This window comes from Aedes aegypti, chromosome 3 (assembly GCF_002204515.2).
Source record: "Aedes aegypti strain LVP_AGWG chromosome 3, AaegL5.0 Primary Assembly, whole genome shotgun sequence".
NCBI lineage: Eukaryota > Metazoa > Arthropoda > Insecta > Diptera > Culicidae > Aedes > Aedes aegypti.
This window is the reverse complement of record NC_035109.1, coordinates 155,134,543-155,152,241: the sequence shown is the minus strand read 5'-3', so window position 1 is coordinate 155,152,241 and position 17,699 is coordinate 155,134,543. Positions and strand designations below refer to the sequence as shown.

Below are 17,699 nucleotides of genomic sequence, written 5' to 3'. Positions count from 1 at the left end.
CTAACCACTCGGCTAAGGAAGGCCCCCTACCGCTACACTACCCTTCACTAATTTTGAGCGACTTGATAGGCTATTCTACAAACTTGCTATTCGGATAACAGCAAAGCAATTTTCATTTTCGGCATCCATCCATCGAAAATCATATTGCGGTGAACTATTGAGCTAATTGATTAGCGTCACATTCTGCGAGATGCATGCTAATTTAGCTGTTCCCGGAGAGCGCACATCAGACACAGCGCAACCGTGTGCATTCTTCATCTTGTTAAGAACTATGTATGTACAACCCGATCTAATCTATGGCGAATGCATGTCTGCATCCGACCCAATCGTTGCTGACTTCTAGCCGGAGTGGGGTGGAATGCACCAGCTTTCACAATGGGGGAGGTTGAGGAAAATTCCAGCTGTCACCAGATCATCTGCTCGCGTTCGTCAGAAACAGCTCTTTCTACCGCAAGCCTCATTTCACGCATCGTTGAATGGTATCGCAAACATAGACATTCTTTTCGAGATGCTATTTCTGAACTTCGGTGCGAATGACATTTACCACAAGAAACAGCATTTCAACGGTGTGCCGCGCGTTTTAAGCTTTTTTCAGAATCAGTGTTGTTTTCGTTGATTTTTCATCAGTATGGGAATCAAGGATGCTCCACTTTTCGTATAACGTCTCTTAATGGAAATTGGACATATTAAATGACTTCATATGCAGCGACGTTGCTGCAGAGAAATATAAAACGAATGGCATCGCGCTGATTCATACGATTATCCTTGTCGATTCCTGGAGATCTATTTCTGGATTTGATGTCAATTTATAGTAATCGATTGGGATGTGCGGGTACTTACCGATCCAGCGAGACTGCTATCAAACTATAAACAGAAGCCGCCACGGAGACTCCCTGTATGTAAGGTACGGTCTTGCACATCAGCCAACCCAGCATCCACGCTGAAAATGGGAACGGAAATAGGAAAAAGACACGTTATTAACAGTTTGTATCTTATTCGAAGATAGAGATAGCATCTCAAAAAATACTACGGTTTAGTTTTATTTTTTTTTCTATTCCCATTTTTCCATATTATTTTACTAATACTATCGTCCCATATGTAATGTGGTCTCGACTAGTATTATCAATCGATAGCATAATTCAAAAATTGTCACGGAAAATACCATTTTACTGGTGATAGTTTCTTGAATACCAGCATTGGCCAATCTTTGAATAATTAATACAAATCTGTACATCCTCGGCTGCAGTCCAAGTTTTTTAACTATCCACAGTACAATAATCATTGCCAATGTTTTGAAATGATTGTTGCGATATTCTGTGTGATTTCTGTAGAATCTTCCCATTTTGGACGGCTGGGTCGAAGCTGAATGCCGCGGCTTCGGGACTCAGGAGTCTAGATTATGCGCAGCAGTTGTAAGTTACCCTAGAAACGGAAGATCAGCTTAGCGTCGCCACATTTGAAGATGACTAGACATGTTAGACGCCATAGATTGCACCGCAGCAGCAGCACTCCGTTCAACAGATCTCCGAATCAGATAAATAACTGGTACGAGGGCAAATGCGAGCAGTTGAAGAATTATAAAAATGCAGCACAGGCAAGAATGTTTGCGGAAGAACTGTTGACACATTTTCGGTGGACCTCCAGAAGATCTTCGTAGGAATTGCTGAAGGAAACTCCGAAAGAATTCTCACATCAACTCTGGAGTATCTCCCGGAGGAAACTGAAGGAATTATCAGAAAACTCTTGGAGGAAACCCGAAAGAATTCCTGGAGGAACTCTACTGAAAGAATCACCATTATCAATCTGAAGGAATTATTTGAAGGTGGAGTTCTGTAGTACTTACCAGAAGAACTCAGAAGGTATTCCTGGAGGACCTTCAAAGCAATTCCTGAAAAAAAACTGCAAAAGTTTTGTTGAAGAAACTGTGGAATATATTTTAGAAAAACTCCGGAAAAATTCCTGAAGGAGCTATTTAGGAAATCCCGAAGGAACTCAAGAGATATTTTTGGAGAACCTTGAAAGAATTCCAAGAGGATTTATGGAGGAAATCCAAAGGAATTTCCGTCAAAAATTTTGAAAGAATTACTGGAGGAATTGCTAAAAGAACTCCAAATGAAGTTCTGGAAAACTCCGGAAGAAATCCTGGAGAAACTTTGAAGGAATTCCTGAAGAAACGCCGAAGCAAAACTCTGACGAAATTTTTAGAACAATGTCCGGAGTAACTCTGAAAGAATTCCCACTGAAACTCTGGAAGAATTCCAAGCGGAACTCCAGAGGATTTCCCGGAAAACGTGTAGAGTAATTACTTAAGTAAGCCTTGGAGAAATGCCCGGAGCAACTCTGAAGGAACTCCTGACGGAACTCCGATACAATTCATGAAGGATCTCTGGAGATATTGCTGAAGGCACTCCAAAAGAATTGCTAGAAGAACTGCGGAGGAATGCATGGGGGATTCCTGAGTATGCAGTACTACGGAAAAAAGAAAGTCATGAAGGAAATCCAAAGGAATTTCTGGTTGAGTTCTTAAGGAACTTTGGAGGAAATGTTGAATAAAATACAGAATAATTGCTAAAACAATTTAGGAGGAATTTCCGAAGGAATTCAGGAGGAATTTCTGGAAGAACTCATGAGAAATTACCGTTGAAGCAACGAAAGAATTCTTAGAAGAACGCTTCTGAAAAAATTTCTGAAGGAACATTGAACAAAATCCTAGAGAAACTCTAAAGGAATTGCTGGAGAAACAACAGAGCAATTCTTTGTGTAACTCTGGAGGTATTCCTAGAGAAATTCCGGAGGCATTCCTTGAGGAACTTCGTAGGCATTCCTAGTGGAACTCTGGAGACGTCCCTGGAGTAACTTCGGATGCGTATCTAGAGAGGCGTTTATTAAGCAGCTCCGAGGTAATTGCTTAAGAAACTCCAGAGAAATTCCTGGAGTAACTATGGAGAAAATCCCAAAGAATTCCCGATGGAGCTCTGGAGGAGCTTTCCAAAAATTACTTGATGAAATCCAAAGGAATCGCTGGAGAAGTTCCAGAGGAATTTCTAGAAGAACTCTGGAAGAAATACCGGTGGAAATTCAGAGAAAGTTCCGAAGAATTGCTGAATTAAATCCAGAGGAATTGACGGAGGAAATCTCTGAAGGAAATCTCCGGAGGAAATCCTTATAAAATCTTTAGGAGAAGTTTCTGGGAATCCCCGGAGGAATTTCTGGAGCAAATCGCCAGGAGAATTTCGGGAGAAAATTCTCGGAGGAATTTCTGGGTGAAATCCCCGGAGGAAGTCCTCGACCAAATCCACAGAAGATTTTCTGCAGGAAATCTCTGGAGCAATTTCTGTAGGAATGCCTTAAATAAATCCCGGGAGGAGTTTCTGCAGAAAATATCAGGAAGAATTCCTGGAGGAAATCCCCACAAAAATTTCTAGGCGAAACTGTTGGAAATCCCCGGAGGAATTTGTGGAGAAAACGCCCAGAGTTATTTCTCGAGGAATGCTCCGGAATAATTTCTGGACAAAATCCCCGGAGACATTACTATTCGAAATCCCCTGAAGAATTCCCGGAGAAAATCCCCGGAGGAATCTTTGAAATTCTCGGAGAAATTCCTGGTGCAAATCCCCAATGAAATTTCTGGAGGAAATCTTCAGGTGAATTATCCTCGGAGGAATTGCAAAAATTGTAAATTCGCTGAGAAATTCCTGGAAAAAATTTCCAGAGGAGTTCTTGGGGGACATCCCAGAAAAAAATCCTTGAATTCCCCGAATTAATCCCTAGAGGAAATCGTGGTGCAAATCCCGAAAGAAATTTCTGATGGAAATCTCCGAATGAATTTCTACAGAAAATCCGCGAAGGAATTTTTGGACGAAATATCAGGAGGAATTCTTGTGAATTCCCTGAACAATTCCTTGATAAAAGCGGAGTGCAGATAGAAGATGGAACTTGGAGAAGGTGGATGTGCCATAAATTGCACCAGCGGCTTAAATAACCAATAACCGTCCACTTCGCAAAAATTGGGAGTCTACGTTGGTCCGGGCGTGTCACAGGATTACATGGTAAGCAGCGAGCAAAATGGGTCGATTAAATTGAGGATGATCTGCAGACCCTTCGCAGAATGCTTGGCTGACGACGGGCAGCCATGGACGAAGTGGAATAGAGATGTCCTACGTACAATGGAGCATTTTCACCAGGTGCCGTTGGAAGGCAGTTGTGTTCCAACCAGCGAATTTCGCTGTATAGATCGAACGACAATATTCTTGGCTAGCATTTCATACAAAAACGCAACAGTATAGGTTAATGTGGCTTAGTTATATGTTGCAGAGAATGAGAGGCTCTCAATGTTAGATAGGTAATTTTGAACAGTTACCCGAGATTCCGTGAGTTGTCATGATCATCTTTGCCTGCGCTCTCAGTGCCATTCACGTGTTCATCGAAGCACTTCTCCCACCTCTCCATCACCGCTCGCTCGTCCGTCAAGATGCTCTCATCGTTATCCTTGAACATCTCGGCTCGTGGCTAGAACCATTGCGCGATGCGTTTCGCTTCTGGTAAAACGTTCGCGTTTCTTCAGTAGTATCAATGGCATCACCTAAGTCCTTTGGAGTATTGATACATGGCGAGTATCTGATAAATTTGGACGCAAGCAATACAGTGTACTGTTCTTAGTTAATGACCGGGATTCCTGAAGCGCCAAGTCAAGTGATCAAATTAAATAAGACCACACCAAAAAAATCTCAGATTTACACGTAACGCAATTTTAGCCTCAATCATGCAAAACCATTTGTCATGTATCATTCAATGATAAAACCTATAAACACATCTATTATATACAACAGTGTTACCAAAATCCGTAATATTGAACGCGAAACGTCTTCTCTCGAAGAATGTTGCATGCAACATGGCTCGGTTTACATGATTTGCATGCTGAAAATTCAATCATACCATGACCCCACAGTTATGGATCAAATAGTGTGGAGTCCAACCTATAAAATTCAATAAAACGACATGGAAAACGTAAAATTGTAATTTAAAAGCACGAATCGAATCGTTCTAAATTGGAACTTCGGTTAGTAAACTGTTTTGAGTGTAATATTTACATAGGATTGCATAAAAATTAAAAATTGTGTCGGTTCCTGAAAACCATATTATGGATCAATTTTCATATTATGGATCAAATTGTGACATATTATGGATCAGTGCGCAAAATCAAGAGATTTTCCACTCAATGCATCTGTATTGCATGGTATGGCAAAAGTTAACAATGTGTCATATATTACTGCAAAAAATAGCAGTGTTAGAGCTGGAAACAAGGGTAAAATGTCCTTTTTATTGTGATACTGCATTGTAGTAACTGAGACATGAACTGTTTCCGCTCCACACCAAGTTTTCCACCCATTTTTGTCTGCTAAAATATGAAATTTACAAACCTTGATGTTTTATTAGTTTTATCCTTAGTGCTGTTGTCTAAAAATGTCGAATCCAATGCATAAAATAGCAGAAATCTACATTCTTTGGAAGTGATCCATAACCGTGGTAAACAATCATTTCCTGGTCCATATTATGGATCACTAGTTAGAAGTGCTAATATTCGGTATTTTGAATCAAAATTCAAGTAGAATGTTTTCCAAAGATGAATTCATACTAAATCAAAGCGAACGAGCATAAAACATGCTATAGCATTTGAATTTTACCACCTGTGGGAGCTTATGAATGCTGACGGCACTTCTTACAGAAAACGACCATATAATGATAGCTGTGTGGTACCAACTAAACATTTGTCAAAAACACTGTTATTTAGCGGTTGAATGTTATGCTTAACATTACAAATGGTAGAAGACAAATAGTATAACATGGGAAAAATATGTTTTACGTCAACGTTTATGTTTTGAGCGAGTTATCCGATGTTGAACGCCAAAGTGATCCGTCACTGTGGGTGGTCCGTAACTGTGTGGGCATGGTACATAATGCACATGAACAAACAAGCAGTCGATCCATCCATGTGCATTATTTTTGACAAAATATCCAGCGTAGAATCATGTAAACCACGCATTCTTGTTTGCAATTTCACTTTGAAGATGTAAGAAAGCATGCAATATTGGCGAATGTTGGATGTAAGATCATGAAATGTTTCAGTTTCGCTCAAGATTGCAAGCAATGTCGAATGCAATGAAACAGTTTACATGAATTATCGTTGAATGTTCAGTTGCAACTCCTTTCAGATGATTATCATAAAAAAAATACGTGCCATGTCAATTTGAGAATTTTTTGCTGTGTAGATTATGATTCCTCATGTAACGCATTCTAATACATCAACTTGTGACTGATTCTGTTTGAACAGAGTGTTATGTCTTACACTTCTATAGCCAATACCTTTAATAGCAGAACGATTGCTTATCCAGCTTTTTACGCTAGCTATAAAACAATGGGGGTGAATTGAATTTGACATTTCTTACCTACAAGCTCCATAGTTGGCTGTTATTTAAGGTTGTTGATTGAACTGTCAATAATTTTAACAGTTTACATTTATTTATACATATCATGGTAGTTCGAGGAGCTTAAGTTTTTGATCTTCAAACATTTTACTATCTTTTGAGTAACTTATTGCATTTATTCAAAGGAAGATGGCAACTGAAAGCTGCAGAATAAATAAAAATACAGTAGACTCGATCAAGACCTTCAATTATAAATGAGTTGCCGTTCGTAAACCTTGGACCCAGCAAAAATTTGAAATACATTTTGAAATGTTTAGCAATGAATTAACATCTAGATGGACTTACTTCATAAACCGGACATGGTTAAATGCTCAATCTAAACATTATGTTGGGCTTGTTCAAACTCAGTGTTATTCCTAAAACCGGGTGAGTCGAGACGAGTTGCTGTCTCCTCGAGACACGTGAGACGACTATTGTTAAACATTAGAGCGAGTCTACTTTTGTCACCTCATCCGACACCACGTTCACATCACCCGACTCGTATAATAAGCATGATATATTCCATTTTAAATAGAAGACCAGTCTTTTGAAATAATTTGGTATTATTTTTATTATTTTCGTAATCAAAACACACGTAAAACTGGAAAAGGTTTAAATTTTCCTCACATCATGGCTTAGTTTGAACACCAGTATAACGCCGACGTGGAACACAAGAAACAGTTTGACCGTTAATCGCTATGATTGCACCTTAGGCTTTTCTTTGTCTGTTTTCTAGACAGATGTAGCTAGGATCCGTTTAAACTCATTGCTAAGGCATCAAGGTGCTCAGTGGTAAAGAAAAATCAATTTTCCAGTCGAGTAAGGTGGGGCAAAAGTTCGACCTCAGTGGTATAATCAAAGTTTCCAGGAAAACAATGGCAGTTGAAACAAAACAAAAACCATACAGTGAACTTTCAACATATTGGCTATAATTTTGCTGCACAAACTTGGGTCAAAATATTTACCCATTTTTAGTTATAACAGTTTCAAAATTGATTGTCTTAAACGAACTTTTGCCCCACCGGTGGGGCACGAGTTCGAATCTAGTGTGGGGCAAAAGTTCGCTGGCTAAATTACAAAATATCGATATTTTTATGACAGACATACTTTGCACAGCCGTAAACTTAAGTTTGCCGAAAAATAAACACTAAATATTCATCAAAAAATTACCCAAAAGAGGGTTAATTGTAATATACTCAAAAATAGCAATTTTTCGCAAAATTAAGTGGAAATGTAAAATGTTGATGACATTTTTCGCATGATCAAAAAAATTTTGCTAAATGTTAAGAGAATATGTGGATTTTAGGCAATTTGCAAATTTTTCTGTGCCCCACGATGGGCTAAAAATTGTTTCCAAGCATTTATGCAAAAACTAATACACCTCAAAGCATCCTTATGATATGCCTAGAAACGCCCTTACATAAAATACTAAAAAAAAAAAAAATTATCATCAATTGGTTCCATGCAACGAAAGTTTGGTAACAAATTACAATATTCACGTCGAAAAACAACAAATAGCCATTAAATCTCAATCGATTTTTGTGATATTTGGAGTGAAAGTCTCTTACTTGAATAGCATTCGAACCACCATGACATTTATAAATTTTGTTTTGAATTGAGCTAGAAATCTTAAAAAGAAACTCTTGCCCCACTCGAACTTTTGCCCCACTTTACCCTAGATAATTCCAATGGAGAAAACATTTTAACATCTTGTTTTTTTTCCAACTCGTACAGCCAAGTAGAGTCTTCATGATAAATGGAAATCTGTTGTCCTAATTGCTGCTTTCAAACTTTTTTTCTAGACCTACAAAAAATTATGAAATAAGACACATGATTTTAATTTTCAAAACCAAACATTCTGACTTCTGACGTTTAAATAACATTTTTCAGCTTTGTGATGCTTGCTTTAATAAAATTATAGAATTGGCAATAAATGTTAGAAGGGGGTGATTCAAATTTTATGGCATGCTAGCGTAAAAAGCTGGATGGACAATTTCGAAATCAAAATGTCCACCAAATCGAGGTATACCTGTATATAGCACATGAACAATTTCATAAGAATCTTAAAATTCGTGCAATGGTCAATATAAAAAAACAACCCCTAACGATGATGGAATTGTTTACATCCTCATCAAGCAGCTTTCAAAAAATAGCCTATATATTTAACAAATGTTTTCAGTTGGTATATTTTCCTGACAAATGGAAAAATGACAAGGTTGTACCAATTTCAAAACCGGACAAAAGTCCTGCAGAAGCCTCTAGCTATCGTCCAATCAGTTTACTCTCCTCCACCAGTAAGCTTTTTGAACAATGATGGTCCACTTCAACGGAAATTCTGGAAATTGTCTGGTCCCTCCGAGACGTGGGCTTGCCCCTCCCCCCTAAAAATTTTGAAATCTTGATGAGATAATTAAACTGCATGTTGAATATAGATTTTCATGATTTCTGGATGACCATTGTTTAAATACATGAGACATTTTAGAACTACATATTTGCTATTGCACAATACGTAGTTTTGAAACGTCTCTTGTCTACTGCCAAACCCTTTTTTGTTATCTACTATGTTCTCAATGATGAAATTTACCGAAACACCGAATTCGCTTGATCCATTTGGAGCCGTATTGATAATCAGAAAACCAAACAGTAAAGTTTTTAAGTGTAATTAGGCTGATACAAATATTAATTTTCTTTTATGTCCGAGACCACTTGGAAGGTACGAGTGGGGGGGATAAAAATAAATAAGGAACAAAAAAATAAATTAGCGGAAAAAGTTTTTTCTTTCAAAATTTTATTTATAACGATAGTTATTAAACTTTTTCCAATCGTCATCTGGATCATTATTTTACCTGGTTTTTACTCGAAAAATAAAAAAAAACCTAACTAATGTGAAAAAAAAAATGATGAATCTTTTTTTTTCTCCCCTTCAAATATTTCGGATTTTTGAAGGGGGGGGGGGGTTGACATAACATAAAATTAATATTGGTATCAGCCTTACTTATTTTATAAAAAACTTTGGGATTTTGGGATCAATTATTGTCTTGTGAACAAAATTTTCCGCTAATTTATTGAGACGAAATGTAATGTAAAATTGAGCTCTCTGTAGAAAATTTGTTGACCCATTCGTTCAAGAATTTCTTCATTTTTCTTGTGGAAAACAGCATACGTATGTAGTTTTACGGTTCAACTGAAAGCTGATTAGCATTGATTTGAACCGGCGAATCATCGGTTGACTGCAATGATACCTTGGATACCATTCTGAGAATTGTTGTTTGTTGCTAATATTCAAAGCGTTCCTTTCCACAAACAAGCTATAATTGGATTGTTTGCCTCCATAATAAAATGATTTCCAAGCCTGCGGTAGAGCTTCTTAACGATTTCAGTTTCTAGTGTTTAAGAATTTTATACACTTTATATCAGTTCTGCTCATAGGTTTGTTTCTAACGACCTGTCTTATCATTATAGATAGTTCTGCATTAATGTAAACTGTCTACAATTCAAATATATGACGTAATATGAGAAAAGTTGATAAAACTTGTTTCTATCGATAATCGACAGATCTGTTGGAAAAACACGTTTCAATCCTTAAATTTGGTAATACCCACGCAGATTTTAACTTCAACAGAAAAGGTATTATTCAATCCTATGCAAACTTTTGGAAATTTCCAAATTTCATATTTTATCCATTAGGAAGTAGGGATAAATAAGATTATTCCAATAGTAAAACTACTGATGAATGATACTATTGAAAACCAACTGATTTTGAAAAAATATTCAAATTGTAATATTGTTTGTTCAAGTACTTTCCATATAAACACGATTTTCGTAGAGACATTGTGGATCAAAATCGTGGGAAGAAAGGGTTAAAACTCTAGTTCAAACAGAATTAGTGTGGGTGAACTTGATCTCATTTTAGTTCTATTTTAAATCTCTATATTTCATTTTCATTCGAAGCACGAATTTACAAAAAGTCCTTTAAATTGTCTCTTCGGTACCGTGCGTAGTGACACCCTGCAGGATAGTACTATGAACTTTATTCGAATCTTAAATCGTGTTCCAGCTCAAGGTCAACTCATGGGTAGGCATAATTCTATTCATTTCCTCCCACCGAAAGGCACCGACTTCCGCCATCATCTTCTGCATCACTCATCCAACCTCTTGATTCTTGGCTCACATTGGCGAAGAGCCACTTCCTCCTCAACAAGTGCCCCTCTGCTGCTAGTTGAGTGAGTGAGTGATGATGAATGAGCGTGCTCGCAAAATGTGCAAAGAAATGGCTGCGTCTCTGTCAACGTCCTGTTTCCCTTTTGGCTCGGGACACGCTTTATGATACGGTCGGTACAAAACCCACCAGCACCCAACCCGATCCCAATGCTTGCTTATCCGGCGAAGCGTTATGTTGCTTCTCTTTACACCTCGTTCCTGGCGGTTACATAACCAAAGGCGCAAAGTTCAACCGTCACCACGAAAGAGCGATGCTGGGCTGTGCGATTCTGTGCTGAGCGGTGTGGTGCGGTGCCTAAGGGAGGCCAACTTAACTCACCTCGCCAAGTGTTAGCAAATATTGAAATCCGCAGCATTCTTGCAGTGCGAAAAAGCTAAAGAACGATTGCATTGGTTGGCGGCATCGTCTTCGGCGGTTGTCGTTTTCCAACGGCACATGTACAATCAAACTGAAAACAATAGATGGAAATCCAAGAAAGTTCAATACTTGGCGCAAAATGTGTGGTTGTTGTTGAACAGGGTTGGACTAGGGTCAGTGTTCCCTTAGTGGACAGTCCCCTATAGTCGCACTAGTGGCTTTTTACGGCCGTTTTGCTATGAATCTTTTCAAAATATTTTTTGACATGAAGGTCAGGAGCTATTTATCTAAGTACCATTGATACACAACTTGATTTTGTTCAAAAAATGATCGAAATAATTAGTTTTGCTTAAAATTTGAGCTCCCTTGAGCCTATAGGTAACCTATTGTTCCTATAGTTGCACTACTGAGAGAAACTATTTTTTATTATACGAAATAATTAATGAATTAAGTACTTTTTTACACCAAACGAAAGCTTTTGATCCACACGTTGAAGGGAAATTATAAAAGTTTTGTAAAAATACGGTTTTGATTAGTATTTTGCCAACGCCGTGATGCTAGTGCTACTATAGGAACGGAAATTAAAAATAGTGCTACTATAGGCACAAGCGATAATAAATGCAAACATATGAATTTTCGCAGTTTTCATATTTTTCCCACAAAACCAAGATAAAAAGCTTTCAGATGATGTAAAAATAATGACGCTAGCGTTATTTTTCGATTTTATACGAATATTTGTTCTTAGCTATGCGGCTATTGGTACATCGACCCTAAATACACTTGATGACACGCGCTAGATTTTCAGTTATGTGAGATTTTCCTGAACAGCTATCCCCCGATCTAAGACGTACTTCATTTACGCGGTTTTCATGTAGGATGTCAGATGTCATGTCCACTGCCAGGATCTGTGATGTATATATACCAATACTCCTCCTCATCGCACAAACATCGAACCGCAAAATCTGCCACAGAGCTCCTTCTGTCGTCTGAGCTTCTCCTGGCATCGAACTTCTCCAAGCTCAAGCTCTTCCTGGTCAGCTGCACCAGCCAACTTCTGGCCAATTCTTAAGACCGGTAGTCCTCGAGGAGGTATCAGGTATCAAAATGACAGTTCCAAAGGCAGATGTTCTGAGGATTCAGGCAACTAGTGTCAAAATCTCGAATCTCTTAACTAAAATAATGTTAGCCCTTAAACTACTGAACAACTCTACCGCAGACGCCATCTTTCTCAGTGGTCAGGATCCTGAGATAAGGTAAGTATGCGATTTCGCTCTAGTGTGTCTTATAGGAGTGCGCGTAGTAGGAATCTGCGTGAGCGGAATGCGTTAAATAGGAGACCCGACTGTACCAGAAATCTCATAAGCTACAAGTCGCCTTCTAAGCGAATTATATAAGAAGGGCATACAACTTTATTTCTGCAGTGTAACTTTTAGATTTTTTTTCCAAAGACATCAGCGTTCCTTCATAGAAATAATTAGGCGTCCCTATAGTAGTATTTTGGGGGATTTTTCCAAGAAACCATGTGGGAATTCTTCAAAACTTTTTTTCTTGGCGACCAGTTTATAATGTCCTAGTAATACTTCTAGGCATTTCTTCAGGTACCCTTTCTCTTTTAGGAATTCCTCGAGAAATAACTTGAAACTTTAATTCAAGTGTACTTTCAAATTAAGAACTCTGTCATGAGCCAGTAATTCTTACAATGATTCCATAATTAACAAATCATAGGTTTTCGCAAAGCAAACTTTCGAGGGTTCATCAGGCATTCATCTGACAATACGACAAATGACACAGTAATGAATTTCTCAAGAGGTCCATCAAAAATTATACAAAATCAAGCTTCCCAAAATTACATTTCAGGCGATTCTTCGAGTTTCTTCAAAATTCTTTATAAAAAGCTGCAAGGAAGCTTTCTTGAGTTGAGATGTAAAGAACCCTTGCAAAAAATGTCCTGTTATTTGAATTACTTAATTTCTTAACTAATTATTTGAGAAATTTTTCGAGTATTGGTTATAAAAATTCTGAAAAATTACCAATGGAACTTTTGAAGTAACTTCTGAAGTGATCATCTTAAGAATATTATATTGAATGCTTGTAGGATAATTGGGAGGTATTTCTTTAAAATATATTGAAACTTTTCCATTAGAATTTTTTTTAAGTTTTCCTGGTTTGTTTATTGGAAACTTTTGAAATATATTTTTTTGAATGAACTCCTAAAAAAATTTTGGAAAAATTCTTGTAAAAAAGCGAAGACAAATATCAGGAAAAATTCCACCATCGTATGTATGGATCAATGTATTGCAACGCTCATACTATTTTTATCATCATACTATAGTGATCCATGATGAAATTTCATAAAGCATTCCTGAAGATGCCATATGCATATTTGATGCCTGAGTTTTGCAAGGAACCTTAAAAAATTTCTGGAGAAATTTGGGGAGAAGCTCTAAAATCATTCCTGTTTTTTTATCCTTGCAATAATTTTAGACAGAAGCCAAAAGTTTATGAGTCATTTGATCATTTTTGGTATAGAGCCTGTAGTGGATGAACTTGTGCTACGGAAATCCTTCAAGCACAGATAACAGATGTTTATGCTAGAACGCAAATGTTCTGAAAACCTGTGTAAACATCCAAATTAAAACTCCTTGCAATTACTAGCGCCGCCGCACAGCGAATTGCGTCAGTCAGTGACATCGGCATGGGAACTTAGCGATGCCTTATACAGTTTAACAAGAGGACTGCAACGTCTGTTAGCTATGCTTCAAGGATTACCAATAGAAATTCCTACAGAGAAACATCAAAAAAATGGGGGGGGGGGGATTCTTTCTTCAGGGATTCTACCAGGAGATTATTCTCTTCCAGAATTCCAAATACTTCTGGAAAAATTCCTAGGGGAAATCCTGGAGGAACTTCTAGTAGTATACATGGAGGAACTCCTGGAAGAATCCCTTGAGAAACTCCAGGATTCCCCATGAAGGGAATTTCTCATTAAGGAGAAATCCCTGAAGGGAACTCTTGGAGAAATTCCCGAAGAAACTCCAGGAGAAATTGCTGGAGGAATTCCTGGAGGACTTCCTGAATGAACTCCTGAAGGAATTCCTAAAGGAGTTCTTGGAAGAATTGCTGGCGGAAATCCTCGAAGGAACTCCTGAAGGAATTCCTGAAGCAACTCTTGAACGAACTCCTGGAATAATTCTTAAAGAAACTCCTGGAAAAATTTCTGAACCCCTGCAAGAATTCCTGAAGAAACACCTGAAAAAATTCAAGGAGGAATCACTGAAAGAATTTCTGAAGGAATTTCTAGAGGTCTTCCTGATGGATCTTCAGCAGAAATTTCAGAAAAAATCCCTAAAGGAATTCTTAAAGCAACTCCTGGAAAAAAAATCCCCAAGAAATGACTGGAGGACTTCCTAGAGAAATTCTATGAGGAATTCTGAAAAGAACTCTTGAAGGAATTCCTGGAGCAACTGCCGAAAAAAATCCTGGAGAAAATCCTGGAGAAACTCCTGAAGAAATTCCTCAAGGAACTCCTGGAGGAATTTCTGAATAAACTGATGGAGAAATTCCTGGAGGATTTCCTGTAGAAACTCCTGGAGAAATTTCTGATAAAATTCTTGAAGAAATTCCTGAAAAAACTCCTGGAAAAATCGTCAAGGAACTCCAAGAAGAGCTTCTGATGGAACTCCTAGAGGAATTGCTGAAGGAACTCCTGAAGAAATTCTGTGCGGAATTACTAAAATAACTTTTGAAGGAATTGCTTAAGAAAACTCCTGGAAGAATTTCTGAAAGAAAATCCAGGTGAAATTCCTGAAGGAACTCCTGGAAATTTCCTGACGGAACTCTTTTAGGAATTTCTGAAGAAACTTCTGGAGGAATTTCTAAAGAAACTCCTGCAAGAATTCCTAGAGATACTCCTGGAGAAATTCCTGATGAAATTCTTGAAGAAATGCCTGAAGGAACTCCTGGAAAAATTCGTCAAGGAACTCCTAGAGGAGTTTCTGATGGAACTCCTGGAGGAATTGCTGAAGGAACTCCTGAAGGAATTCTATGGGGAATTACTAGAGCAATTTTTGAAGGAATTGCTTTAGAAACACTTGGAAGAACTTCTGGAAAGAAATTCAGGTCGAATTCCTGAAGAAATTCCTGGAAAAAATCGTCAAGGAACTCCTAGAGGAGTTTCTAATGGTACTCCGGGAGGAATTGCTGAAGGAACTTCTGAAGAAATTGCTATAAGAACTTCTGGAGGAAGTACTGAATGAATCAATGAAGGAACTCCTGATGGAGTTTCTGGAGGAGTACTTGAAGGAACTTTTGAAGAAATTCGTGAAAGAACTCTTGACGAAATTTCTGACGGAACACTTAGAGGAATTCCTAAAAGACCTTTTAGGGGATTTCCTGAAGAGAATCCTGGAACAATCTTCAAGGAACTCCTAGAGGAGTTTCTAAAAAAAAACTCCTGGAGGAATTTCTAAAAGAACTCCTGGAGGAATTCCACGAGGAATTACTAAAGGAACATTTGAAGGAATTGCTGAAGAAATTCCTGGTGGAATTTCTGAAGGAAATCTTGGTGGAATTCATGAAGAAACTCCTGGAGAAATTTCTGACGGAACTCCTGGGAAAATTCCTCAAGGAATTCCTGGAGAAATTTCTTAAGAAACTCCTGCAAGAATCCCTGGAGAAATTCCGGACGAAACTCTAGGAGAAATTCCTGAAAAAGTTCCTGGAAAAAATCCTCAAGGAACTCCTCAAAGAATTTCTGACGAAACTTCTAGAGGAATTCCTGAAGTAACTTATGGAGGAATTTCTGAAGAAACTCCTGCAAGAATTCCTGAAAAAACTTCTGAAGAAATTCCTGACAAAACTCTTGAATAAATTCGTGAAGAAACTACTGGAAAAACTTCTCAAGGAACTCCTGTAGGAATTCCTGAAGGAACCCCTGGAGAATAGCTGAATAAATTCCTGGAAGAATTGCTGAAGAAAATCCTGGTGGAATTCCTGAAGAAACTTCTGAAGGAATTCCTGAAGAAACTTCTGTACGAATTCCTGAAGGAACTCTTGGAAAAACTCCTTAAGGTACTCCTGGAGGGATTTCTGAAGATATTACTAGAGGAATTCCTGAAGAAATTCCTACAGTATTTCCTGAAGAAACTCCTCCAGGAGTTCCTTCGGGAATTCCTCTAGTAATTTTTTCAGGAATTCCTCCAGGAGTTTCTTCATGTATTCTTCCATGAGGTTCTGCGGGAAATTCTCCAGGAGTTTTTTCAGCACTCCCTCTAGGAGTTTCATCAGAAATTTCTCAGCGATCCTTCAAGAATTCCTCTAGGATGAATCCTTTAAAGCACACGGGGAGGAATTCTTGAAGAATTTTCTGGGGTGATTCCTTCAAGAATTTATCCTTCAGGAATTCCACCAGGAATTTCTTCACGAATTCCTCCAGGAGTTCCTTCAAGAATTCCTTCAAGAATTCCTTCAGGAAATTCTCCAGGAGTTCCTTCAGGAAATTCTCCAGGAGTTCTTTCAAAAACTCATCTACAAGTATCTTCAGAAATTTCTCCAAGAGATCCTTCAAGAATTATTCTAGGAAGAATCTCTTAAAGAGCAAGATTTCCTTCAGGAATTGCTCCAGAAGTTCCTTCAGTAATTCCTCCAGGAATTTCTTCAGGAATTTCTCTAGAAGTTTCTACAGGTATTCCTCCAGGAGTTTCTACAGGAATTCTTCCAGAAGTTTTTTCAGGAATTCCTCCAGGAGTGATTTCAGCACTTCCTCTAGGAGTTTCATCAGAAATGTCTCTAAGCGATCCTTCAAGAATTCTCATAGAAAGAATAATTTAAAAAACACGTGGAAGAATTCCTGAAGAAACTGTTGGAGGAATTCCATCAAGAATTTCTCTAGGACATCTTTCAAGAATTCCTCGAGAAATTTCTTCAAGGATATTTCCAAGTGTTCCTTCAAGAATTCCTCCAGGAATTCCTCCAGGAGTTCCTTCAGGAACTCGTCCACTAGTTTCTTCATGAATGCCTCCAAGAGTTTCTTCAAGAATTCCTCCTGGGGTTTTTTTTAGGGAATCCTCCAGGAGTTCTTTCAGGATTTCCTCTAGGAGTTTCATCAGAAATTTCTCCAAGAGATCCTTCAAGAATTCCTCTAGGAAGAATCTCTTAAGGATCACGTGGAGGAATTCCTGAAGGAACTCCTGGAATTGCTTCAGGAATTTCTCTAGGAGATCCTTCAAGAATTCCGTCAGGAGTTTCTTCAGGAATTCCTACAGGAGTTCATCCAAGAATTCCTTCTGGAGTTCCTTCAGGAATTTCTCCAGGAGATTCATCAAGAATTTTTCTAGGGAGAATCTTTGAAGAAATTTCTGGAAGAATTCCTCAAAGTACTCCTGGAGGATTTTCTCAAGAAACTCGTCGAGGAATGCCTCAAGGAACTTCTGGAGGAATATTCATCCAGGAATTTCTCTAGGAGATCCTTCAGGAACTCCTCCAAGAGTTTTTTCAGGAAGTCCTCCAAGAGTACCTTCAGGATTTCCTCCAAGAGTTCTTTTAGCAATTCCTCCAGGAGTTTCTTCAGAAATTCCTTCAAGAATTCCTCCAAGAGTTCTCCAAATATTCCTCAAGAAAATGCTGAAGAAACTCCCGTAGAAATTCTTGAAGGAATC

General features: G+C 38.2%; 1 protein-coding gene across 1 annotated transcript in view; it reads right to left on the bottom strand.

Annotated features, from left to right (window-relative positions):
• Positions 1-686: 686 nt before the first annotated feature.
• LOC5567321 (neuropeptide SIFamide receptor) overlaps positions 687-17,699 on the bottom strand; it is a 218,606-nt gene continuing 201,593 nt past the window's right edge. Inside the window, exons 2-3 of the mRNA XM_021850726.1 lie at positions 841-940; positions 687-783 (exon numbers count right to left, since the gene is read on the bottom strand). Coding sequence (XP_021706418.1) covers positions 687-783; positions 841-940 — 197 coding nt within the window. The remainder of the gene's footprint in view (positions 784-840; positions 941-17,699) is intronic.